Consider the following 25,138-nt stretch of genomic DNA (forward strand, 5'->3'; position numbering starts at 1 on the left):
GATTTTGAATTAAGTATTGAAAGATGATATGTATTTTACCTTGGGATGGCAATACTTTATGCTGTCCCCAGCTTGGGTTCCCACAGGTAACTGGGGGCTGGTAGTACTTAGAATTCAGTGGTACATGAAATCACCTTGGTGGGCATTCAAAGTTATCAGACTGAAGGGTGCTGTTGCCATCCATTTAATACTTTTTTTTTTCTTACTAAATGCTGAGACTAGCTCCATCCTGATTTATACTGGCCTCTGGGTTATGTATGGAATGAAGCCATTTCTCTACTTTCGGGCCCATGGATTTAAAATGCAAGCCACATACTCACACCCAGATTTAACGATTTCTGACCTTCCTTTGCTCTGCAGTCCAATGGCACTCATATCATGTATAAAAACACTATTTGGATCGAAAGTGCCAACAATACTGGCAACATCATCACCAGGGACAGGACGATCAATGTGGAATTTTCATGTGCTTATGAGCTCGATATCAAGATCTCCTTGGACTCTGTTGTGAAGCCTATGCTAAGGTAGAGAATCTCACGGGCTGTGCACTTCGCTCTGTCTTTTCCTTGACAGTTAAGGTTAGCATAATCAAAATTGCTAGCATCTGTCTTTGAAGCACTAGGAAAGAATAATTCATGTTTTCTGAACTCAGATGTCTTACACCAGTGCTGTTCGATAGAACTTTCTACAGGGATGGAAATGTCCCATATCTGTGCTGTCCAATGCAGTAGCTGTATGTGGGCGTTGAGCTCTTGAAATGTGCCAGGGGAGCAGGGCACTGAGAAAGTGAATTTTTAGTTTAATTTTAATGGCCACATGTAGCCTAGTAGACTTTACTTCTCTCTGCCTGGCTTTCCCTCTGCATTTTCAGCTTGGAAAATGGTGATTGGATAGACAGCATTGTTTGGGGTTCCCTACTCATGACTGTGAGAACCGGAATATTTGCTGCCATGTCAGTAAACAAAGGATATCACAGTCATCAGGGAGTGCAGCCACCGTGAATGGTGAGCTGATGAGACCTGAGGAAACTCAGGAAGGAAAGAACACTTGCCATCTAGCAGCCACCAGACTGTAGCCACTCCCTAAATTGAGCCCTGAAAAAAAGAAGCTTAAGATGTGAAAACAGGATACTGGCCCCAGATAGCTGAGGTGCATATCCAAGGAATGATTTCAGTGAGCCCAGACTCTTGCATCTTCCCGTGCATAGAAAAGCACTAAATTCCTTAACTTGGGATATCTGGTTTTCTTTAATTAACAATAATTTTTGGATGTTCAGATTACCCTTTGTTGCAAAACTTCTATATAACCTGGCCCCTCCCCTCCCATTCTGGGAGCAGTTCTGTCAGGGTCATTTGAAGTCCTACAAATTCCCACCAAATAAAACATAACTCTCAACTTTCAGGTTGTGAATATTTTTTTAAGTCCACAACTTTTTCCCTTATAGTGTCATTAACCTGACGGTTCCAACTCAAGAAGGGAGCTTCACCACCAAGATGGCACTCTACAAAAACGCCTCCTACAAACATCCTTACCGCCAGGGTGAAGTTGTACTGACAACTCGAGATGTGCTGTACGTTGGGGTCTTTGTAGTTGGAGCTGACTCCACACATCTCATTCTGACACTGAACAAATGCTACGCCACCCCGTCCCGTGACAGCAACGACAAGCTCCGATACTTCATCATTGAAGGAGGGTGGGTAGCCTCTTGAAGGATGGTCTCAGAGCCTTTAGTGTTAGATCTGTCTACATCTTTTCTAGGGAAGAGAAAGGTAACTAACATTTGCTGACTACCTACAGGACCAGCATTTTGCACCCAAGAACTATCTAATCCTTATAACTACATATGAAGTAAATGTGATAAGCTCCTTTTTTATAGACGAGAAGGCTCAGGCTTAGTGAGAACAAGCAATTCTTGAAGTCACACACAATTTAGTGGTAGATCACCAGTTTTCTGTGGCATTAACTATAAAATGCTCTATTCTTAATGTGATCAAACAGGGCATTCTGTCCTACCTACTTTGAATTTCAATCTGAGTTGAATGTGGATTATCTACAAATGAAAGGAGGTAATGAGAATTACTAAAGTTGGTGAATAATGGATCTATCAAAATTTAAAAGGAATTGGAATAATAGCCTGTAGGTGAGTTTTTCTACTCACCAATATGTGCCCAGCACTTAGTATATTTCCTGAAAAATAGTGGTTATGCAACGAAATTATTGAATGAAGGAATAGGTGAATGAAAAAGAAGAAAAGACTGTGAACCAATCAACAATCATGATAATTATCTTTATTTTTTAAAAACACTTAGTGGTTTTGTCAAGCAACAATAATTTCTTAACAGGTTTATTGCATACATAATTTATGTGCAATAAAATGCATTTGCTCTAAGTGTAAAATTCAACAATTTTTGGTAAATTTACAGAGAAGTGCAACCATCATCATAATCTAATTTTGGAACATTTCCATCACCCCAGTACATGAATTCTTAAAAGCAGATGATTGTATTTATCAAAATTCTTTCTTTTATAAGTGGTAGAGACCATTTCAAACAAGTTTATGCAAAAACAAAGTACTTAATGTTTACAAAACCAAATCACATAAGTAGATGTGGCTTTGGGAATAATTGGGTTCAGGGGGCCAGTTGCTGTCAACACTCCCTCCCTCCCTCTATCCTTTGTCTCTCTGTTTCTCTCATTGTCTCTGTCTTCTCATTGTCCTCATTAGACACCAGCATTTTTTCAGCATTGTAACCCCCAGGAATGAGCATTCCTTCTAATCCCAATTCAGGGAATTGGGAAGGAGTATGATAAGCTTTTCTTGGATGGATTCCCTCTCCTTTGTTTGGAGAAGATGCAACATTAAAGTGCCTGATGTTGGGGAGGACAGTTTTTTTTGACCCTGTTAGGGTTCCTGGCTGGGTCTGAAAATTATTTGGACAAAGATTAACAGGAGAAAAGCATACACATTTATTTAATATAAATTTTACATGACACGGGAGTCTTCATAAGGAAATGGAGACTCTAAGAAATCGTTCAAACTGAGTATCGTTTTCCCCATTTGACAGAGTGAACAGTTGTGGATATGATAGGTCCATCATGTGTGGTCACTATAGTGAACTGAGGGAAATCTTAGCCAGACTCTTCAGACTCTTCTCAGCGCCCCCTTGACTTTGGAGATAAGAATGCGCCTTTCCTCTGGTATACCTCTCACAGGAGAGTTTTATGGCCTCTTTCAGGGGAGAAGAGTGACCTTCCTGATTCTGTCATTTTTCTCAAACTCCTTCAGTTGAAAATATTCAAGGTGCCAGATTTGGGAATAGTGTTTCTTGAACCCTATCTCAGGCCTGAGTCAGCATCCTTCCCTGGGGTGCTATGGATAGGGTATAATTAGCCTTCAAGTTGGGGAGGGAAGGAATAGTTCCCCCAAAGAAGACTATGCTTCTAGGCAGACAAACAATCAACATCCACTATTTTGCAGATGAACAGGCTCAGAGCCTGAATACAGCTCACCCGAGGCTACCTAACCAGCAAGGGGCAGAGGAAGAAATCTTTCAGGTACCAAAGTACATCAACTCCCTACCTGGCCAGGTGTGGCTTATGGCCTGGGTTGCTGAGGTGTCGAATGGGATTTTCAACAAAGGCCTCATGAAGGCACTATCTTTCTGGGTTGATTTTTAGCCTCCCTGGAGGCAGAGGGAAGGGCTCGAGGATTACATGGTATCTTGCAGATCCAGATGTCAGGCTAATGTAACAGGGCTCTTTCTCCATGTGTTCCCTTGCTCCCCACCCCATCATGGTCTTTTCTCCCAAAATAAAAGGGCTACAATTTGAGCCACTGTACAAACCCTGGTGGGTGGGCTTGGGCTGCCTTTGAAGGACACTGTGGCATTTAGCATTTTTAAAATAGTATTTAATAGAGTTGACCCAGAGAGGGAGAGTAAGTGAGCACGTTCATAAATCTCAGCTTCCCCCAGGGTCTGGATGAAGGTCTTCAAATAAACTGTTGTTGGGTGAGAAGTAATTTCATCATGTGAGAGAATTTTAATTCATGAGTCCTTTTGACCTTTCTTGGAGGAATATGGTTATTGTTTTTTTTTTTTTTTTCCAGTGAGCTTATGGAAAACCTGATGCTCAGTGCGGAATGACTGAGCAGAATGGTTCTGCATTGGAATTTGGGGGTGGGGGGGTGAGCTGCTTCTCTCCAGCTACACGGGGGTGGGGGAGGGGCAGAGATGCCACTGCCGTTTACCAGTGATGCAACGGTCTGAGCACACAAAGGTCACTTCTCTCTTCTCTGTGTATGCCCAGACGGAGGAAAGGACACCATCCTTCCGATTGTGGACAAGGATCCTGGTGTTCGGTTTGTTTGCCCCCTAAGGCGACATCCAGACAGACTGTCCCTGCTTCCTGAGGCCCCTTCCTTCTGCTTCCTGTTTTTCTGACACTTAAATCTCAAATCATCTCTCTGGGAGTTGGGGGTCTAGTTAAAAGTAAGGTTTGGGGACTTTCCTGATGGTCTAGTGGCTAAGATTCCACATTCTCAGTGCAGGGGGCCTGGGTTCCACCCCTTGTTGGGGAACTAGATCTCACATGCTGGAACCAAAGATCCTGCATGCTGAAAGAAAGGTAGAAGATCCCACGTGATGCAGCTAAGCCCTAACACAGCCAAATAAGTAAATATTTTTTTAAAAAAGGAGGGAGGAGCTGCGTGAAGACCAGAGGGCTGAGAACACTGCAGAATCCTTGAACCAATTTAGAGTATTCAAATGAGTTACAGTGACAAGGAAAAGTATGGCTAGTAAGTTTTTGTTTCAAAGCTTTTAGGAAACTATTGCCTTATAGACTGAATTACCAAACTGAGCAGGTGTGGGGATCCTGAACAATAACATCAATTTAAATTTTTCCTTATCACTAAACTATTGAATTCCGTGGGCCAGGGGAAGAAAACATAGGAGAAGAGCCACCCATTCTATCTTGATTAGGTCTTTTTTAAAGAGCTCCTTGGCTGTGATGGGCCAGCCTTGGCCATGGCAGCACAATTCATTCATCCACTCACTGATTATTCCCAGAGTGTTTGGGGGGTCTAAAAATTAAGTATAATTTTAACACCACATTTCAAAGAAAACAGTTCTGAGATTTAATACTATTTGTAATGTTCCAAAAGTAAAAATACAATTTATATATAATTGTATACACACACACACACACATAGACACACACAGAAATATTCTCTTGGAGTTAAAAGAAGTGCCATAGCTTTTATTTGTCAGGCAAATATTTGTATGAGTTTGACTACACAGCATCTAAATATTCCTTTTTATTTAAAAATTTTATTTATTTTTTACAGTAGGTCCTTGTTGGTTATGTATTTTAAATATAGCAGTGTGTACATGTCAACCCCAAACTCCCAATCTCTCCTTTCCCCCCATCCTACCCACCTGGTAACCATAAGTTCTTTTTTTAAGTCTGTGAGTCAACTTCTGTTTTGTAAATAAATTCATTTGTATCATTTTTTTTTTAGATTCCTCATCATTTCTTAAAGATTCCTCATATAAGCAATATCATATGATATTTGTCTTTCTTTGACTGATTTAGTATGATAATCTCCAGGTCCATCCATTTGCTGCAAATAGCATTATTTCATTCTTTTTAATGTCTGAGTAATATTCCCTTGTATATATGTACCACATCTTCTTTTGAAATACTTACTGCGTGCCCATCAGTGTGTTGGAGACACAGTGACGATTGCACCTGGGTTCATGTTCCCCAGGGGCTCAGCAGGGTGTTGTCGGCAAATTTCAGGCAAGGCCACTTGTTCCTCCCTGATCAGGGCATATTTATACTGGAGGGGGAACCACAGACGGGCATTGAAGAAAGAGCAGGGTTAGTTAGATGTGCAGAGAGGCTTCCAGGTGGGGAAACAGTGTGTGAAAATACCCTGGGGCATAAGAGACTGTGGGCCATTTGGGGAACGCCAACGAGTGGAGGCAGATACCGTCGCCCCTTGCCTATTGACTCAGTACCGCAAAGAGGGGAGCGGGGGGTCCCTTCAGCTTGTCTGTCTTCTCCAGCTCCCATGTGTTTTCACTTATAGGGAGACTTCCCAATAGAGCTTGAAAAAGGGGCCCCTCCCCAAATTGCTAATGAACTGAAGAAAGTACAGAAGACCTAGGGACTCATCTTGTGTTTGTTTAACTGATATCCTTAAAACACAGCTTTCTGAAGGAGAGGGATGAGATACTGACGTGCAGGGAAATTGAGTACAGGCCCTCCGGTTGTTTTGTCTTTAGCTGCAGTTAAGATGCTAATTTGAGGCGCTATTTGACGCTTTTCCAACAAACTATGAAACTGTAGGGGAGTCCTAACAAATGACAAGCCCACACACGCCAGAGGTCACTTTCAAACACAAAGGCATTTTTACCGTTCGTGATGGTTCGGTGTGGGACATGAATGTGTGAAGCAGAGAGTCCCTTTCTTTCTGAACAGGTGTCAGAACATTAAAGACAACACCATTGGCATTGAGGAGAACGGCGTCTCCCTCACTTGCCGCTTCCACGTCACGGTCTTTAAGTTCATTGGGGATTATGATGAAGTCCACCTGCACTGTGCGGTGTCCCTCTGCGATTCAGAAAAGTACTCCTGCAAAATAGTAAGTGAGAGTGTGGAAATTCAATGCGCGTCTTTGTTTCTCACGGCCTCAGGTTTCCCCACGTGGGGATGGTGAATGCCAAGTTCGGTGGCTCTTTAGAGGTTTTTTTTTAGGGCTCAAGGCACCTGGCGGTGGCTGAATAACAACCATCATCAGATGCCCAGGAGTGATAGTCATCTGTGCCAGAACAATAAGAGAGCAGGGCAGAATGATGACCGTTTACTCTTCTCTATCTCTGAAATGCCAGACTGTTGTTGGTGTAACACTAGACCAGGGTTTCTTAAACCTCAGGGCTACTGACATTTGGACCAAATGATTCTTTGCTGTGGGGCTGCCCTATGCTCTGTTGACTGTTCAGCACATCTCTGACCTCCACCCACTGGATGCCAGCACCTCCTCCCCTCTTACAACACCCGAAATGCCTCCTGGAATTGCCCAGTGTCCCCTGGGGGAAAAAATTGGCCCTGTTTGAGAACTACTGTGCCAGAGTACTACTTCTTGAGTACTACTCAAGAAGCCAGGTCACCTGCCTCTGAAGTGAAGGCTGGGGCCAAGATCTCCTCCACTTAGAAGCAAACTGCCAAGCTCAGTATGTACTTTATCCAGGTCTCCTTTAGGCAGGGGCTATCCCACAGGTTATCCACATCCACGCTCTGGGCCTGGGGCTCTGAGGGGCTGGCAGATGAGATGACAGACTCATCATCTGGTCCACGCCAGGCTTACATCTCCACCATGTACAGCTATGTCCCTAAGGTTTTACTGCGCCGGTCCCTGGCCCCTAACCCTTAACATTGCAGCTTTACCCTCACCTCATGTTGACAGATCGGAGAAGGCAATGGCACCCCACTCCAGTACTCTTGCTTGGAAAATCCCATGGACAGAGGAGCCTGGTAGGCTGCAGTCCATGGGATTGCGAAGAGTCGGAGACAACTGAGCGACTTCACTTTCACTTTTTACTTTCATGCATTGGAGAAGGAAATGGCCACCCACTCCAGTGTTCTTGCCTGGAGAATCCCAGGGACGGGGGAGCCTGGTGGGCTGCCGTCTATGGGGCCGCACAGAGTCGGACACGACTGAAGCGACTCAGCAGCAGCAGCAGCAGCAGCATGTTGACAGATGGCCTCCCAGGTGGCTCAGTGGTAAAAGACCTGCCTGCCAATGCAGGAGACCAGGGTTTGATCCATGGGTTGGGAAGATCCCCTGGAGGAGGAAATGGCAAGATATTCACTCCAGTGTTCTTGCTTGAAAAATCCCATGGACAGAGGAGCCTGAAAGTCTACAGGGCTGCAAAAAAGAGTCAGATGTGACTGAGCGGCTGAACAATACATTTTTGGCAGAATTGAGATGGGGCGGTGGCCCGAGCTGCTTACCGATGCTGGTCCATACATTACCATCTGATCTGATACAGGATCCTCCTTCCTAGGAAGGGAGCCTCTTTGAATCTAATTCTAGTGTGGAGAATATATTAAATTCTGTTCAACATAAAGCCCCAAGTCCCAGGGGGCTCAATGATCAAGAATACATTGCTTCTAATTAATCTGAGCTGCAATAGTGCTCCGGGCTGAACCCCTGCCTCTTTTGGAGGTGAGGATGTGGTGAAGAATAAGTTATCAGCTTAATTGTGTGAAATGTTCCCTTTGGTGTTCTGTCTTTCAGACTTGCCCTCAAAATTCCAGGACTGCCACAGATTATACCAAGGAACCTAAAGAACAGATCATTTCAGTGGGACCTATTAGAAGAAAAAGTATGTATGTTCCGTAAAACACTCTAAATGATTAAAACAATGGGATTTGAAGATTCAGGCTAACTCTGGGGTGTGTTGTGCCTGCAATGTGAACCTGGTGAACCAGGAGCTTGAGGACGCCTGCTTGGGGACCCCAGTTTGCAAAGGATGCCTGCTTGGGGACCCCAGTTTGCGAAGCCTGCCATAATCACAGGTGTCCATAATGACATCCTTTCACAGACTACTAAAAACTCATGAGAGTACTAGGCCTTTTCCCTTGCCACGCCTCTCTTTAAAGCCTTCCCCGTAGATAGGAAATGAAGAGCTAGACTGTCTGCAGATAACTTGTCCAGGGCTGTCTTTCAGGGCTGGACTGGTGTGAGGACAATGGAGGATGTGAGCAGATCTGCACGAGCCGGGTGGACGGGCCTCTGTGCAGCTGCGTGACGGGCACCCTGCAGGAGGATGGCAAGAGCTGCCGAGGTGAGCTCACAGCCTCTGGGCGGGCAGCCAAGGGCACAGGAAGTTCTTGACTCCCAGAAGGAGACATTCCAATGCAAGGCCCAGTGGGTCAGCAGCTGACCTATGAGACTTCCAGAAAGTAAGAAGGAAAGACGAAGCAAACACCCAAAGAACTTATTGTTCTTGTTGCATCACTAAGTCATGTCTGACTCTCTTGCACCCCCATGGACTGTAGCCTTCCAGGCGCCTCTGTCCGTGGGATTTCCCAGGCAAGAATACTGAATGGGTTGCCATTTCCTTCTCCAGGGGATTTTTTTGACCCAGGGATTGAACCCACGTCTCCTGCATTGGCAAGTGAATTCTTTACCACCGAGCCACTACGGAAGCCCACTCAAGGAATACTAGCATCTTTTTGGTTTTTTAAACCTTTGAGTCCCTGGTCTTTTATCTAAAAGATGGAATTTTTTTTTTTTAAAGAAAGTTATCTAGCCATTTAATAGAGCTTCCCAGGTTGTGCTAGTGGTAAAGATTCCGCCTGCCAATGCAGGAGACACAGGAATCGAGGGTTCGATCCCTGGGTCAAGAAGATCCCCTGGAGAAGGAAATGGAAACCCACTTCAGTATTCTTGCCTGGAAAATTCCATGCACAGAGGAGCCTGGAGGGCTATAGTCCATGGGGTCGCAAGGAGTCAGGCCACAACTGAGCAACTGAGCACACACACACATCCAGGCATTTAAGAACCAAGTGGTGACCTTTAATCTGGCCCCCAAGTCTAGGACTGGTGTGTGTGATCCATCAAACACACTTTCCTGCAGCAGCCTTAGCTACCAGGTTTCCCTGGCACCCTTTAAGTTAGCAGGATTCATCTAGAGGTTGAGTTAATTTCACTTCCTCACTGCCACAGTCAAGTCCACTTGGAGAAGGTGGGTTCTTGGCATTGAAAAAAGCAGGCGCGTTTGTTTGAATCCACCAGGATGGCTGATCCATGTCAAGCAGTACATTTTTTCATAGGACTTACCATGTCGCTCTTTCTGTTCACAGCCTCTAATTCTTCCATCAAACTTCAAGTTTGGATGCTGCTTCTCGTCATGACTCAGATTTCACTATGGCATTTTGTCTATAAGTCAGGCATGACCTCATAATTCACTCAAGGTTATATATAAAGTACTGTAATTTACTTACTTTGACCCCCTGTAGGCGATAAGGTGTGTGCCCGTAAGTCAGAACCTATTTAAAATTGTCCACAGTCTCAAAGTGATGCCATCTCCCCCGTATGGTCAGAGTTCCAGAAAAGAGGGAAAAGCCACGCTGCCACCACCCCCTTTCAGAGTATGTAAACCTGCTTCTAAAAGTTGCTTGTGGAAAACATGTATCTTGCCTAACATTTCCAAACAATTGTCACTAGGAACATTGGGCTCACAGGAAAAACAAGTAAAGGAAAAAATTCTGGTGAGACAAGTCTACCTGGAAATCTAACCAGAGAAGTCTACCCCACCAGTAGATCCAGTGCCGTGTCTGGATCATAGTTTTTACAGAGGGAGGGCCTGGTGGAGTGAGAGTGAATATGGAGAAGCAGTGATTAGAAGGCTTGACTCCCTCTGAGTCTCTCCGATGTTTGGAAGTGTGCGACCTCCGATTCACCTGCATTCTCCTCCCCCTGCCCTCATGTCCGCCGGTCCTGCCAGGGCCAAGTGTCCACCTTGCATATTGTTTGCTGACCTGGGGAACCCCACCCCCCATCCTTCCTTTCAGACCCAAACTCTTCTCTTTTACAAATCAACCGAATAATTTTTAATATGTTTTATGCTTAAATAAACTCTGTGTTCAATTATTCTCATTATTCTGTGGCCAGAATCATTCGTATAGAGCTTTGCACACCAAATAGCATCCTCTGTTATAAACAAAGAGGCAGCTAGAGCAGCAGCAACTGGAGCAGGTAGGCCCTGCTGGCTGGAGCTCATATGCATTTTGCTATGTGGCTGTTTGTACTGGCAGAGCATTAGCGGGGCATTTAGGAAGGTGCTGAGAAGAAGAGAAGCAGGCAGTGGCCTCTTTTGTACATGATACAAAAACCCACATTTACTCTAATTAACTACAAAACGGAGGGCCTGGTAAATACATCCCTGGGGTGCCTCTCTTTTTAAGGTTAAAGACAAAGTAAACACCACTTCCAGTTCATTTTGACGTTGTTCTGGATTGAAGCTGAGGGTATTTCTGCCGTTTCCTGGGAACTCTGGGAAACACCGAGCGGAGACCCTAGTGTCCTTGACTCTGAGTGTGAGGATGATTCCTGTTGTCTGGCCTATAAAAGGCTGTCACTGTCTCTGGACCGAAGAAGTGGTGTGTAGACTGAGTCTGGGCCGAGCGGCTTTGTTCTCTCAGCCCCTGGGAGGGTCTGCAGGCTCTAGCTTGGCAGCCATAGATGCTGTGCAGCCAGGAAGACAGCTGGTATTGATGGAGAAAAATATGCGTCTGCTTCAACTTGGACATTTTAGGATCTTTTGGGAAAATGCTGAACATTGAGATGGATTAAGGAATAAACTGCCCATTCGAGGTGAGATGCAGAGCACTTCTTCCTCACCGTGATGGAAATTGATGTTATGCACATGTTCTTTGTCCACATGAAAATCCCCAGCTCCACACTTCCCCCACTTTAAGATCAGCAGCTTCAGAGCTAATGTTCAATTCTCATTTCCAGAGTCTAAGGTATAGGTTTTCACAATCAGATTCTGAGTTGAACACAGTAACATTTATTTATTAATTTCTACCTGATTGGGCTTCCCTAGTGGCTCAGACAGTAAAGAATCCACCTGTACTGCAGGAGACGGGGTTCGATCCCTGGGTCAGGAAGATCCCCTGGAGAAGGGAACAGCAAGAATTCTCCAGTATTCTTGCCTGGGGAATCCCATGGACAGAGAAGCCTGGAGGGCTACAGTCCATGGGGTCGCAAAGAGTCAAACACACGGAGAAACTAACCCATGATTTCCTTAGATAAATTTTAAACTGAAGACATATAAGGAGGAAATGTTTTCCCATGTCATAACTTCTCTTTATTGATCTTCATATCAAAGTCATTATAAATTTCTAAATTAAAGACTATAATTGGTTTTTTTTTATATTTTTTAATTAAATCCTTTCTGGCCACACGTTGATTCTTGGCCTCTGGTTTTCTCAGAGGGTTGACACCCTCACCTGTCATCAGGATAAGGTAGGTGTAGAGGCCTGATAGAAAACCCTGGAATCTAAGTGGCTTACACAACAGAGGTTTCTCTTTTGCTCACGTCAGGGGGCTCTGATCCTTACTTGCATCCTGGGGGGTGGTGGTGGATGGAGACTTCATTAGCTTGTTTTTCTCTCATTTTTACTGAGCAATGTATTCTTTCTTCATAGGACTGCAGTACCACCTTTAGCACAAATCAGCTTCAGTCTCTGTGGTTCTGTGAGCTCCTGATTCTCTTCCATGGGTTCTTCTTCTGTTCCTGTGTCAGAATCACGTTTTTATGGAGATATAATTGACATCCAACATTATGTTAGTTTCAGGTATACAATGTAATGATTCAATATAGGTATATACCAGGAAATGATCATCACTAAGTCTAGTTAACATCCATCGCCATTCATAGTTACAATTTTTATCTTGTGATGAGAACTTTTAAGATCTACTCTTCTAACTTCCAAATACAGAATACAGTTCTGTAACATACATTCACGTAGTTGCCATGATGTACATTACCTCCCCAGGACACAATTATTTTGTAACTGGAAGTTTGTATGTTTTGACCCTCTTCACCCATTTCACTCTGTCTCTAGGAACCACCCGTCTGTTCTATGGTTTTTTGTTTTGTTTTTTAGATTCCCCAATAAATGAGACCATACTATTGGTTGTCCAAAAAGTTCTTTCCAGTTTTCCATAAAATGTTATGGAAAATGTACTTTTCGGCTAACCCAATGTATTTGTCCTTCACTGTCTGACTTATTTCATTTAGCATAATCCCTCAAGGTCTATCCATGTTATTGCAAGTGGCAGGATTTCTTCCTTTCCTATAGCTGAATAATATTCCGTTGTATGCATGTATGTATTCAGTCATCATTCGGGTCCAACCACATCTTCTTTATCCATCCTGCCACTGATGGATATTTAGTTGTTTCCATATCGTGGCTATTGTAAATAATGCTGCAATGAGTACAGGGGTGCAGATATCTTTTCAAGTTAGTCTTTTCATCTCCTTTGGATAAATGCCCAGAAGTGGAATTGCTGGATCGTGTGGTGGTTCTATTTTCAGTTTACGGAGGAATCACCATACTATTTTCCAGAGTGGCTACACCAATTTACATTCCTAACAGCCAGGGGTTCCCTTTTCCCCACGTCCTTGCCAACACTTGTTATTTCTCGATATTTTATTACCTTTTGTTGCTGCCAGCTCCATAGGAGACTTTGGGGCTCACCTCCGCAAGGGGAGAGAGTGTAGGGAACCACACCTCATAAGAGACACAACATATCTATTCCCATTTCACTGACCAAAGCAAGTTACACGGCCAGAACTAACGTTCAGAGAGAGGGCGTTGTGAACTTCCTGTAGCCTGGGAGGGAGAGGAACCGGAAATCTGTGGTGATGGCTGCCAAGTAGCCTTTGAACCAGTCATGCCTATCTGTATTAAAGAGAAACATTTATCTATGGAACTGAAAATGAACAGGTCCCTTAGCTGACTGTCTGTAAGAAGAACCGGGAGATGGTCCTGACCCTTCTACAATGCTAATTTAATTGTCTGCTTGAAACAAATCATTGCAGATCACAATACCTTAACTTTCCTCTCTATAAAATGAGAACTTTAAGCTTCTTTTAAAATATTCTTAGGTTAGAAAATGACAGGATACAAACGTAAACCGTATGAGAGCATATATTTAGAGAACTCCAGAACATTGTCTTCTCCTGCCGCTCAAAACGATTTGCCTTAAGAAAGGGGGGTGAGAGAAAGCACATGCTTAGCAAAGGTGAAAAGCGGAGCTAATCAGGAATCTTATTAACTTTGTATTTCTCCGATATCAAAAGAAGCAACATCCTGGGGTCTGGCATTTCTGCCAACTGGGAATTCCATAATTAGTTTCTTAACCAGTAGTTAAGTATGGGCTCTATTCAAAATCCTAGTGCCAAACCTTGAGAGCACGAATTGTTTCACATTGTCTAATATTCTAGCTATCTTTAGAACCATTTGACATTTAGTGAGAGCTTGAAGTCTAATAAAATTTCTTTCAACCAAGAATATTAAGTAATTATTAAAAAAAAAAAAATGACAATCATACCGGGTTAGAGTAATAAAGCATTACTTCTTTACTAATTCTGAATTAATTTAGCATCTACACCATTCTGAACCTTCCGGCCTCTCTCCTTGAACTCAGGGATGTCTACATCTTGTGTTGCACTGCAATTTGGTCCTGGCTAGGAGAACACGATGGCATTTTTCAGTGCCCTGAATCACGGGCATCTGCGGCACAACTCAGTGAAAAAGAAAATCAAACAGCACCCTCTAGTGTCCGCTTTTATTTTCGCATGAAACACGAACGTGCCTTGAACGACACCAGTCAAAATATGATTTCTCTCTCTCCGTGAAACCTCAGACGTGGAGCGTTACCAGAATGTAGCTTTAGAGAACACACCAAATGCCAAGGACATTTCTGAGAACAGTACGATATTTATTCTTATGCACCCAGGAAGCATCATTCCAGAGAAAAAAATACCAGCTCTGGGCATCCCATGCAAATTTTGTCCTTAATATACATTTCTCTTAACGTGTTGACAAAAATAGCTGTCGAGAAAAATTAAGTATCTCTTTAAAATGTTGAGAAATAAACAGTCTGATCTGGAAAAAGCCATGAAATATTTAGTGGTCTTTCTTTCCCCACAGCAGACTGTGAAATACTTTCTTATGCGTCTAAAGCACAACAGCCATAACTCTGGTCTGACTAATGGAAGTCTCTGTTTGTGATGGTTTAATTATGTTTGCTGAAATATGACTCTCATATAAGACAACGTCTTCATGGCAGAGGGACAGATCTCTGTGTCTATTGATAGAAATAAAACACAAAACACTCATCGTTTCATGTATAACTCAGCGATCAAATTCTGTTTGTTAAGAAAACAAATGGAGGAAAAATGTTCACTGTACATTTTGCTGTGTGTTTCTGTTTGCATGTGGCCTCTGGGTCAGCTACTGTTTTATTCATTAGCATAAAATATTGATGATGAGACAGTTTTAAAACTCAGACATTCTCTCATTAAGTGAAATAACAGTACCTTGTGCTCATGGGGCATCCTTCATCACGAATGCTTTCCCACCTGTATTTACTATTACTCAATCCTAAATCATGCAGCATTTTGATTGAAGTTATAATTAGATTGAAGTTATAATTGCATTAAGTACCAGCTAAAGGAAAATGCAAGCCCACTCGTATATGTGTGCTTGTAGGTTTATCTAGTCATTTCCAACTTCTGATGAGACATATGAGAATGATAGCAGTTTTTTCAGCCTTTTAAGAAGAAACTAACTGTGACACACAGTTCTTGATTTCTCCCCCTGACCCTTGAATTTCTTTGTGGAATAGTTCAGGGTACAAAAATCCACTGATATCACCCTATTTTTAATTGGGCAAAAATATATGATTTTACTGAAAAAGATAATGTAATTACCTTAGAGCTTGACAAACATTTACATTGAATTTATGTAGAACTCACAGAATTTTTCCTATTTTAGCACTATTTGCAGACATATGCTATTAAGTTAATTATATGCTAATCAAAGACAAGAATGCATGGCTCCTAGTGTTTTCCTCTTACCGGACATGAGAATTCTCAGTACAGCCTGCAGTCCTGGTCCTTGAATGTAGTCTACTTTCTACGTGGATCATTCAGATCAAGGAGTTACAAGTGCATATTCAATGATGTTCTTCCTGAGTCCCAGAGTTCATGACTGCAGAATGCTGCATCCTTGCAAAGGAGGGAGTCTGCTCTCTTGAAGAGTCCTGCTCAGAAAGGAATTTGGCAAAGTAATTCCATGAGGGAAAATGATGGGACATATAATGCAGAAGTGTCTAGGTGTCGTAGCAGAATAGTCAAGGCATAAAATGAGAAGCATTGTAGATGGCACAGAACACATTTTTTTTTCTTGTAACAAAGCCCCAGATCCTAAGTACTTACCATTAATCTCCAAAGTAGAAGTGGAAATATTCTAAATTTTAATTCCAGATTAGCAGGATCTAGAGATGCGGCCCCTGTAGATTTTATTCACATCTCCCATACGCTAACATTTACTAATTGTACTTTTGCCCTTTTGATCCTTTTCATAAACAATTCCTTTCATTAGTTAACTTTAAGTGGAAATCAAGAACTAAGTCAACAGAGGGAGAGAAATCTTAACTCCCTTATCTTAAAAATCCACCACCGCCTTGGGCCACAGTGAACAATTTAGCAAGTGATTGCAATCAGTTTAAATGCACACTATTTAGACAAATTGCCCTGAAAACACAGGCTGCCTAAATCCTAGAGAAACACGTCTTCACATATAACTCTAAATACTTTTAATTTTAGGAAAAGCAGTTTACGACAGTCACAACAAATGAGGACTTGTGAAATTCCAGGTGTTACGCTCCAGAAACAGATTCATAAACGTCATTTTTCCTGGTAAATCTCCATCTGTGACTCCTAGAAGCCAAGAGACCTCACAGCTACATCAGTATGAACTCCTCATATCTTCTCTGCCTTGGAGTTTTCCATACTGTGTTGGTAGCTTGAAACTATGGGCTTCCCTGGTGGCTCAGATGATAAAGAATCTGTCTGCAGTACAGGAGTCCCGAGTTAAAGTTCAATCCCTGGGTCGGGAAGATCCCCTGGAGAACGGAATGGCAACCCACTGCAGTATTCTTGCCTGGAGAATTCCATGGACAGAAGAGCCTGACAGGCTACAACTCATGGGATCTTGAAACTATAGAACTTAAAACTTGGATGGTGACTAGAAATTTTCCATAATTAAGTGTTTCAAAATGTATGGGTGTATTTCTAAGTCTTCTACCAAAAAGTGTCATTTTGAGGTGCTCAGATATTACAAAAACGACAAAATGCCTCATCTTTAGTCTAAGCTTAGAAGTAGGTCCCTTAAATGCCACCTCCAAAGCATGCTCCTATGGCAGTTTTGTTTTTACAAACAACTTGAAAATGCAAGCATTTTCACCAATTCCTACACTAATTATTCCAATCCTATTCTGGGTTTTTCCTTCTCACTGCACACATTCGGGCTAAATCGCTTCAGTCATGTCCAACTTTTTGTGACCCTATGGACTGTAGCCCGCCAGGCTTCTCTGTCCATGGGATTCTCCACGCGAGAATACTGGAATGGATTGTTAAGGCCTCCTGCAGGGGATCTTTCTGACCCAGGGATCAAACCCGAATCTCTTGTGTCTCCTGCATTGGCAGTCGGGTTCTTTGCCACTAGCGCCCCCTGGGAAGTGCTATGTGACTGCACATAGGCTGGGAAAATGAGAGTGGCATAATCCTTCAGTTTTCAAAGGTAGGACAAGGAGATTTCACTTCAAAATGTAAGAAGGTGCAGCTGAGGATGGTAGAGAGAACACAGATGGATCAGGCTTGGCCCTTCTCATGGGACCTCAAGAAAACCAAGTTGACTGGACCACCATCAAAGGTAACTCATGTCCCCTTCCAAAAATGTCACAAAAAGGAAAGTTCACTTTTAGTAAAACTCCTAAGCAGATTTCATTAAAAGGTAGGAGAAAATTATCTTAATTTTCTTTCTGAGATTTTTTTTTTTTTAGTTTTTTTTTTCTAATTTTATTTTATGTTTAAACTTTACATAATTGTATTAGTTTTGCCAAATATCAAAATGAATCCACCACAGGTATACATGTGTTCCCCATCCTGAACCCTCCTCCCTCCTCCCTCCCCATACCATCCCTCTGGGTCGTCCCAGTGCACTAGCCCCAAGCATCCAGTATCGTGCATCGAACCTGGACTGGCAACTCGTTTCTTACATGATATTTTACATGTTTCAATGCCATTCTCCCAAATCTTCCCACCCTCTCCCTCTCCCACAGAGTCCATAAGACTGTTCTATACATCAGTGTCTCTTTTGCTGTCTCGTACACCGGGTTATTGTTACCATCTTTCTAAATTCCATATATATGCATTAGTATACTGTATTTATGTTTTTCCTTCTGGCTTACTTCACTCTGTATAATAGGCTCCAGTTTCATCCACCTCATTAGAACTGATTCAAATGTATTCTTTTTAATGGCTGAGTAATACTCCATTGTGTATATGTACCACAGCTTTCTTATCCATTCATTTGCTGATGGACATCTAGGTTACTAAGAAGGATAACTGTGACTCGCTCACATTTAATTCTGTGAGTAAAAATCTAATGGAACCCAGATCCAAGAAATGAAATGGAGAGACAAGATTACCCTGAGGAAGAAAGTGTGAATTGAATAAAATATTCCTTGTAGAAACTAAGCAATGTAAGGAAAAGAAAAAAGTGTCTAGATACAATTACCTTTGGAACAAATGCATATTTTAAAACAACACTAAACTGATTGAACAGCAAGTAAATAAATTTAAAGCCCAATCCATAAGATACACAAGAAATACCAATAACTTCCCCCTTGGACATTGTAAAACTACTAATATTTCTTTGGCCGATCTCTTTTGTCCAAGTCTCAGCCATTAAGATAGCTAAAGTTCCATTTATTTCTACAGTTATGTGTGTGTGTGTGTGTGTGTATGTAAATGTAAGACTCCAGTGAGTTGTAAGGAAAGACTCTCATGGTGAATCTTAAAATTTGTAGTATTTAGCACTGAGCTTTCGCTTTTTTTTTTTTCCTCCCCACACTGAGCAGCATATGGGATCTTCGTTCTCTGATCAGGGATCACACCTGTGCCCTTTGCAGTGGAAGCACGGATCCTTAACTGCTGGATCTCCAGGGAAGTCCCATGAGTTTTTAAAAAAGTATTTAGCAAAAGTTCTATTTAATTTCTCCTGAGTTAGATAAGGAATCTGTCATTCAAAATTCATTCAACTGCATTTGCTATGTTTTCAGATTCTCAAAACATTCCGTGGCTCCCTCTGCCAGCTTGTCGAGTTTTGTCATAATGACATCCAAAACCTGAGAGACTGAAAAGAAATTCTGAGCTTTTTTTTCTTCTGAAAGAAATATAGTCCTCTCAAACTGATCTCAAAGAAAAATGAGACCCAAGACTTTCATTAAAACATGAAATAGAGCAGTTGGCAAATATTGGAAAGCAAAGCCCTCTGACGCCTATAAAAAGGAAAAAAGGGAAGAAAAGAAAAATTCCTGTTCCTAAATATCAGTGTGTGTCTGTTTGTTGTTCTAGGCAGAATCAATGAACCAACTCAAATATCTCTTTAAAAATAATTTGGGGGCTTTCCTGGGGGCTCAGTGGTAAAGAATCCCCCTGCCAATGCAGGAGTCATGGGTTTGATCCCTGACCTGGGAAGATCCCACATGCCACAGAGCAACTAAGGCCGTGGGCCACAACTACTGAGCCCCAGTCCCACAACTACTGAAATTCGTGAGTCCTGCGCTCCATGACAAGAGAAGCCACTGCAATGAGAAGCCCGAGCACCGCAACTAGAGACTAGCCCCTGCTCGCTGCAACTAGAGAAAAGCCCACATAGCAACAAAGACCCAGCACAGCCAAAAATAAATGAATACATAAATAAAATTATTGTAAAGTAGTTTGGAAAAAACCATATATGTTGCTCTCTTCCGGCATATTCCTCAAAGCTTTGTGGGAAATGTAAGCCCGTGAACCAAACACAACCTCCAAGAATGGCACTGACTTCAAAACTGGGACTGTCGCTGTCCTTTGCCATCAAGTGTAAGCTCAGTGGAAATTTAGAAGCCAGTTCATGGAGATTTAGAAGCTTTCTGTGGATTTCTTGGGTCCCTCTGAAGAGGCAGTTCTCTTGCCAATTTTCTCCAGCTATTACTAGTCTTTGATCACTTGGCGTGTCAATCCAGCTCATCCAAAAAAAAAAAAAAAAGGAATCTTGTTTAGTTAACCCTGAAGATTAGAGTTTTTCACTTAACGGAAGAAGTAAGACTTTTTTAAAAAAGAAACACAGTTATTATTTACTAACCGCATATCAACCCTGTGGTGAGGGTTTTTCATCTATTTCCTTTATTCCTCCTAAATGAGCCTGTGAAATCATAATTTTTCTGTTTTATAGATGCTGGTCTAGAGAGGTTAAGTAACTTGCCCAAAGTCATGTTATTTGATTTTCAAAATATTTGACAGAGTTGAAAGAGTTATTGCAAGGGATCTTGTCTGGCATCTTAGTAAGCAAAATGCCAAATATGACAGGTATACTTTATGTTATCCAGCATCACTTAGATACAGGTCAATCAGGTACTCTATTTTCCTTGGAGGGTTGTCATGTGGATGATCAAATTTTAAAAGAATTTCAGATTTTTTGTGCTAAAATTAAATTTTACACTAAAATTCCACTGAACATGAGCTGATTTTACTCCTAGCATGAGAGTTCAGAACACAGATTCTAGAGTCAGACAGGCTGTGGGTTTGAGTCCTGGTTTCACCACTTACTAACCAGATGTATTTCATTTATTCAATTATTTTTTCAAATATTTATCAACTGTTTTCCTTGTACCAGGGCTTCCATGGTGGCTCAGATGGTAAAGAATCTGGCTGCAGTGGAGGAGATCTGGGTTCAAACCCTGGGTCAGCAAGACCCCCTGGAGAAGGGAATGGCAACCTACTCCAGTTTTCCTTCCTGAGAAATGCCATGGACAGAGGAGCCTGGAGGGCTACCGTCCATGGAAGTCACAAAGAGTTGGACACAACTGAGCAATTAACACATACTTTCACACTTTCCTTGTAGTGGGTATTGGTCTATGGTGGTAAATGAAAACTGATAAAGATGTAATTTCCAATGGAGAAAAGTCCTATGGAAAAAGCAAACAGGACGTTATGGGAGGAAATGAGGGTGGAAAACTCATTTAGATACAGTGGTCAGGTAGGCCTTCTTTCAGCTGAGATTTGAGGGAAAAGAAGGAACCAAGTGGGCGTGAAGGAGGGCATGTCTGGGGAGGCTTATCGAACAAAGGGGAGATTCAAGACCTTTCGGGCAAGGTCTTGAGGCTTGAGAATGCCATTTGCAGGGCTAAGGAGGAGCTAGGCTGCTACATGCTAGGCCTGGGGAGGTAGACAGTGGTCTTGTCAACCAGGAGAAGGCATCTGAATTTTATGTTAAGAGTAATAGTAAGCCACTAAAAGATTTTAAGTAAGAGAGTGGTATCATCCAATTTACTTTTTAAGAAGAACTTATTTTTTAGAGCAGTTTTTGATTTACAGCAAAATTGAGCAGAAGCTACACAGATTTCTCAAATATCCCCGGCCCACACACATGTATAACTTTCCCCACAATCAACATCTCACAGGATGTGGTACTGATACATTTGTTACAATCAGTGAACCTACACTGACACATCACCATGCAGAGTCCATTTACATGAGGGTTCATCCTTGGTGGTATACATTTTTGGCAAAAGTGTGGTGACACATACCCATTATATCTATAGTATCACACAGAATACTTTTATTGCCCTAAAAATCCTCTGTGCTCTGCCTGCTTATTTCCACCAATTTACATTAAAATAATAACTCCAAATACTATATAGAGAATGGATTTGTAAAGAACAAGTGAGGAAGCAGGAAGAATTAGTGATTCTTGTACAGTGCTGGGTGGTTGGCAAAAGCCCAGGGACGGAGCCTATGGGAAGAAACAGATGACTTTGAGCTATATTTTGGAGGAAGATGCTTTGGGACTAAGTCATCCATTGGGTTTGAAGATAGGGGAAAGATAGAAATCAAAACTGTTTCTGATTTGTACAACAGGATGGATGATGATGTCACTTACTAAGACGGAAAAAAGTGAGAAATAGTTTCAGGGAGAAAATCAACTGTTGAGTTTGGTACACATTGAGCAAGCAATGTCTGTAAGAGATCCAAGCAGAGGTGTCAAGTAGGCAGAAGATATATGACAGGAGCTTGTCAGACTAGACTGGGGTGGTGATAAGCCATATATAGGAATCTTATACATTTAGACGGCATTTAAGCAGAGGACAGAGTTTGAGAGAGAGAAGGGGTCCCACTCTCAGGGGACCTGAGAATCTGCAGGATCAAAATCTAGAAATTAGGAAGAGAGGCAGATGTGACCAAAGGAAACCGAGGAATAGCCTGAAAAAGCCAAGGAAAACTCAGGAGGAAGGGGGACTGGATACCATAGAAAGAGAAGATTTCAAGCAGGATAGAGTGGCCAATTGTGTTGAGAGTAAGAAGATGTTAAGCAAGTTACTGAATCTTTCTCAGAAGCTGTGTGTGTGTGTGTTCAGTTGCGTCCAACTTTTTGCAACTCCATGGACTGTGGACTGCCAGGCTCCTCTGTCCTGGCAAGAATACCAGAGCAAGAATACCTTTCCTATCCAGGGGATCTTCCCAACCCAGGGATCAAACCCATGTCTTTTGCATCTCCTGCATTGCTGGGCAGATTCTTTACCACTGTGCCACCTGGGAAGCCCCTTCTGACCTACAAAATCTATAAAATAGGAATAATATTACTTATTCCCTCTACTTGCTCAGAGAACTTAGTGAAATGACAAATCTAAGCTACTTAGTATGGGGCTCTGTATATAAATAGTGTACAGTAGGTTTGTTTTTTCAATCTTCATTATCTCAGTGTTATCTATTGTTGTTGTGTTGTGTGGAAGAGACATTAGTTGAGGACTGTGTTTATAAGACTGCCAATTAAACTAGCTTTTAGTATTTCTCTTTCCTTATTGACATTACAGATCATTAAAAAGGTATAAGAATAAATTTCTTCTTGTAGTAAAACACTGCTTTTCAGCATCAGTGAGAGAATATGCCATTAATTAGTTCAAAACTTGTTTTACTTGTTTACCATTCTCTAATATCTTTTCGCTGCCCTGTAAAGTATGAGTATCTTTTTCCCCCAATTAATTTTAACTGCAACTTGCACAGGGACCAATCAGCAATGTTATTAACATCTTAAGAATACTAGCCCACTTACTGTAAAAGCATTCATATAGATATCCCTTATGGGAATATTCTCTAAAAAGCTTGCTGGCATTTCTGAATGCTGAACTACTGTCTAAAAAGGAAAATTATCAAGCATGCAGGCTTTCCAAAAAGGCATGAGACATTAAAAGCTATTAAAAATAGTGAAGCATTAATGAAAAGAAAATGAGCAGCTTTCATTTATTAAAAATTATGTAAACACACTCATTTCAGATCCATTATTATTGCACTTGGATATTTTTCCTAAATGTTATCAGCAGGTAGAAACAGAAGATGAAAAATTGTTCTTAACTAGCACTTAAAAATAGAAACTTCTCACAATCTCGATCCTTGCAAAGTCCTACTAAGACTAGTTAGACTGATAACAATTCCATGAGCCTATGAAAATTTAACCAATGAAAATTTAAAGCTTGGAATAAATCTTCTAAGAATACAAGAGAAATTGAAGAAGGATTGCTCCTCTATCATTCTCTAAGTCGAACATTTGGAAAGTTTCCCCAATTAATAAAGATGCATCCCAAACCTTGTATGATACAATGGAGACCAGTCGATAAGCAAAAATAACCAATAATTCCCAATAAAAGAACTGATTAATTTGTTAGTATTTACCCAATATAGAATTAGTGGATAAATATCCATGAAAGAGAAAGAGAAATATCCACATAATATTAATTGGATACTTGAGTGCTGCCCAGTGCTCAGTTGTGTCCTACTCTTTGCTACCCCCATGGACTGCAGCCTACCAGGCTCCTCTGTCCATGGGATTTCTCAGGCAAGAATATTGGAGTGAGTTGCCATTTTCTCCTCCAGGGGATCTTCCCTACCCAGAGATCAAACCCACATCTCCTGCGTTGCAGGTGAATTCTTTACCCGCTGAGCCATCTGGGAATACTAATTCTGATTATTGCTCCAGGGCATGAATAAGCTTGAGCTTATTCTAGTTACTCAGTTTTTTCCTCTTCTCATCTGTGTTCCTACTCACTCATTCCCTCTTCTTTCCCTTCCTCTTGCTCTATTCCAACATCTCTTTAAGGCAATAACAAGGATATAGAAATAACCCCCAAGCTGCATTATTTAGAGGCAGGTAAGAAAAACAGGTAAGAACATAAAGTAGTATAAAAACTTACATGCTTGGAGAAGGAAATGGCAACCTACTCCAGTATTTTTCCCTGGAGAATCCCCATGGACAGAAGAGCCTGGCAGGCTACAGTCCATGGGGTCGCAAAGACTCAGACACAACTGAGCGACTAAGCACACAGTTAATAAAAATGAATGGTGTTTAGTGCAAAAAAAAAAAAAAAGTACATGCTTTTTTGCCTATCAAGAAATTCTGTACAGATACTAAGGAAGAGCCACTAATTTGATTCTCAGCTGCCTGGGAAACAACACAAAGTCACTCAAGGGAGTGTCTATAGAATAAAAACAGACTGCTTAAGATAAGTGGTAAGTGAGAGAGGAAAAATAGATATAATCATTTTGTAAGTCCAACCGATGACTCACTTCTCTGTTGGAATCTATACATTCGTGGGAGGTATCTTTTGTCAGCTATGACAGCCATTTAACCCAGTATCAAAATAAATTGAACTAAGAAGCAGACTGTCAAATTGCTTTATTATAAAGAATAGCATAATTATTCCCTATACTTAGAGCAGAAAGAACTCGCTCCTAAGCGCTCTCATAAGGAGAATTAACACATAATACAGAATTACAACATAAGAAGTCACCATTTATTGAGTATGCACGCTGTACTGGGCTTTATGATCTGCCCCCTCCATACACTATAACATCAATTACAGCATCATCCCAGGTGTTGGCATGAATTTAAAAGGGCCATTTCCTTCTGACAGAACCCCTCCATGGCATCACGCCAAAGTTCAATTCTGTCAAAACCACTCTGCACAGTCTCAGGACATAGCTTCCTAAAGATGTGGTTGGATTGTTGTCTAAACTTAGAGCAAAATTGTGGCAGGTGAACTAATATCAGAACCACCAAGTCGCTTCAGTTATGTCTGACTCTTTGTGACCCCATGGACTATAGCCTGCCAGTCTCCTTTGCCCACGGGATTCTCCAGGCAAGAATCCTGGAGTGGGTTGCCATGTGCTTCTCCAGGGGATCTTCTGGACCTGGGGATCGAATTTGCATCTCTTACATTTCCTGCATT

The 25,138-nt window shown here is 41.8% G+C and overlaps 1 protein-coding gene and 1 long non-coding RNA gene across 2 annotated transcripts in view; one reads left to right on the plus strand and one right to left on the minus strand.

The window, feature by feature from the left end:
* Nucleotides 1-10,666, plus strand: part of TECTA (tectorin alpha) — an 83,678-nt gene extending 73,012 nt beyond the window's left edge. The window contains 6 exon segments of the mRNA XM_061440618.1: nucleotides 361-524; nucleotides 1,445-1,693; nucleotides 6,487-6,649; nucleotides 8,306-8,393; nucleotides 8,739-8,855; nucleotides 9,877-10,666. Of these exon segments, the coding sequence (XP_061296602.1) occupies nucleotides 361-524; nucleotides 1,445-1,693; nucleotides 6,487-6,649; nucleotides 8,306-8,393; nucleotides 8,739-8,855; nucleotides 9,877-9,977 (882 nt within the window). The 3' untranslated portion in view covers nucleotides 9,978-10,666.
* A 475-nt stretch (nucleotides 10,667-11,141) lies between these two features.
* LOC133261865 (uncharacterized) overlaps nucleotides 11,142-25,138 on the minus strand; it is a 73,051-nt gene continuing 59,054 nt past the window's right edge. The window contains exons 2-3 of the long non-coding RNA XR_009741154.1: nucleotides 15,669-15,853; nucleotides 11,142-12,314 (exon numbers count right to left, since the gene is read on the minus strand). This is a non-coding gene — a long non-coding RNA (uncharacterized LOC133261865). The remainder of the gene's footprint in view (nucleotides 12,315-15,668; nucleotides 15,854-25,138) is intronic.

This window comes from Bos javanicus, chromosome 15, assembly GCF_032452875.1.
Source record: "Bos javanicus breed banteng chromosome 15, ARS-OSU_banteng_1.0, whole genome shotgun sequence".
NCBI classification, from domain to species: Eukaryota; Metazoa; Chordata; class Mammalia; order Artiodactyla; family Bovidae; genus Bos; species Bos javanicus.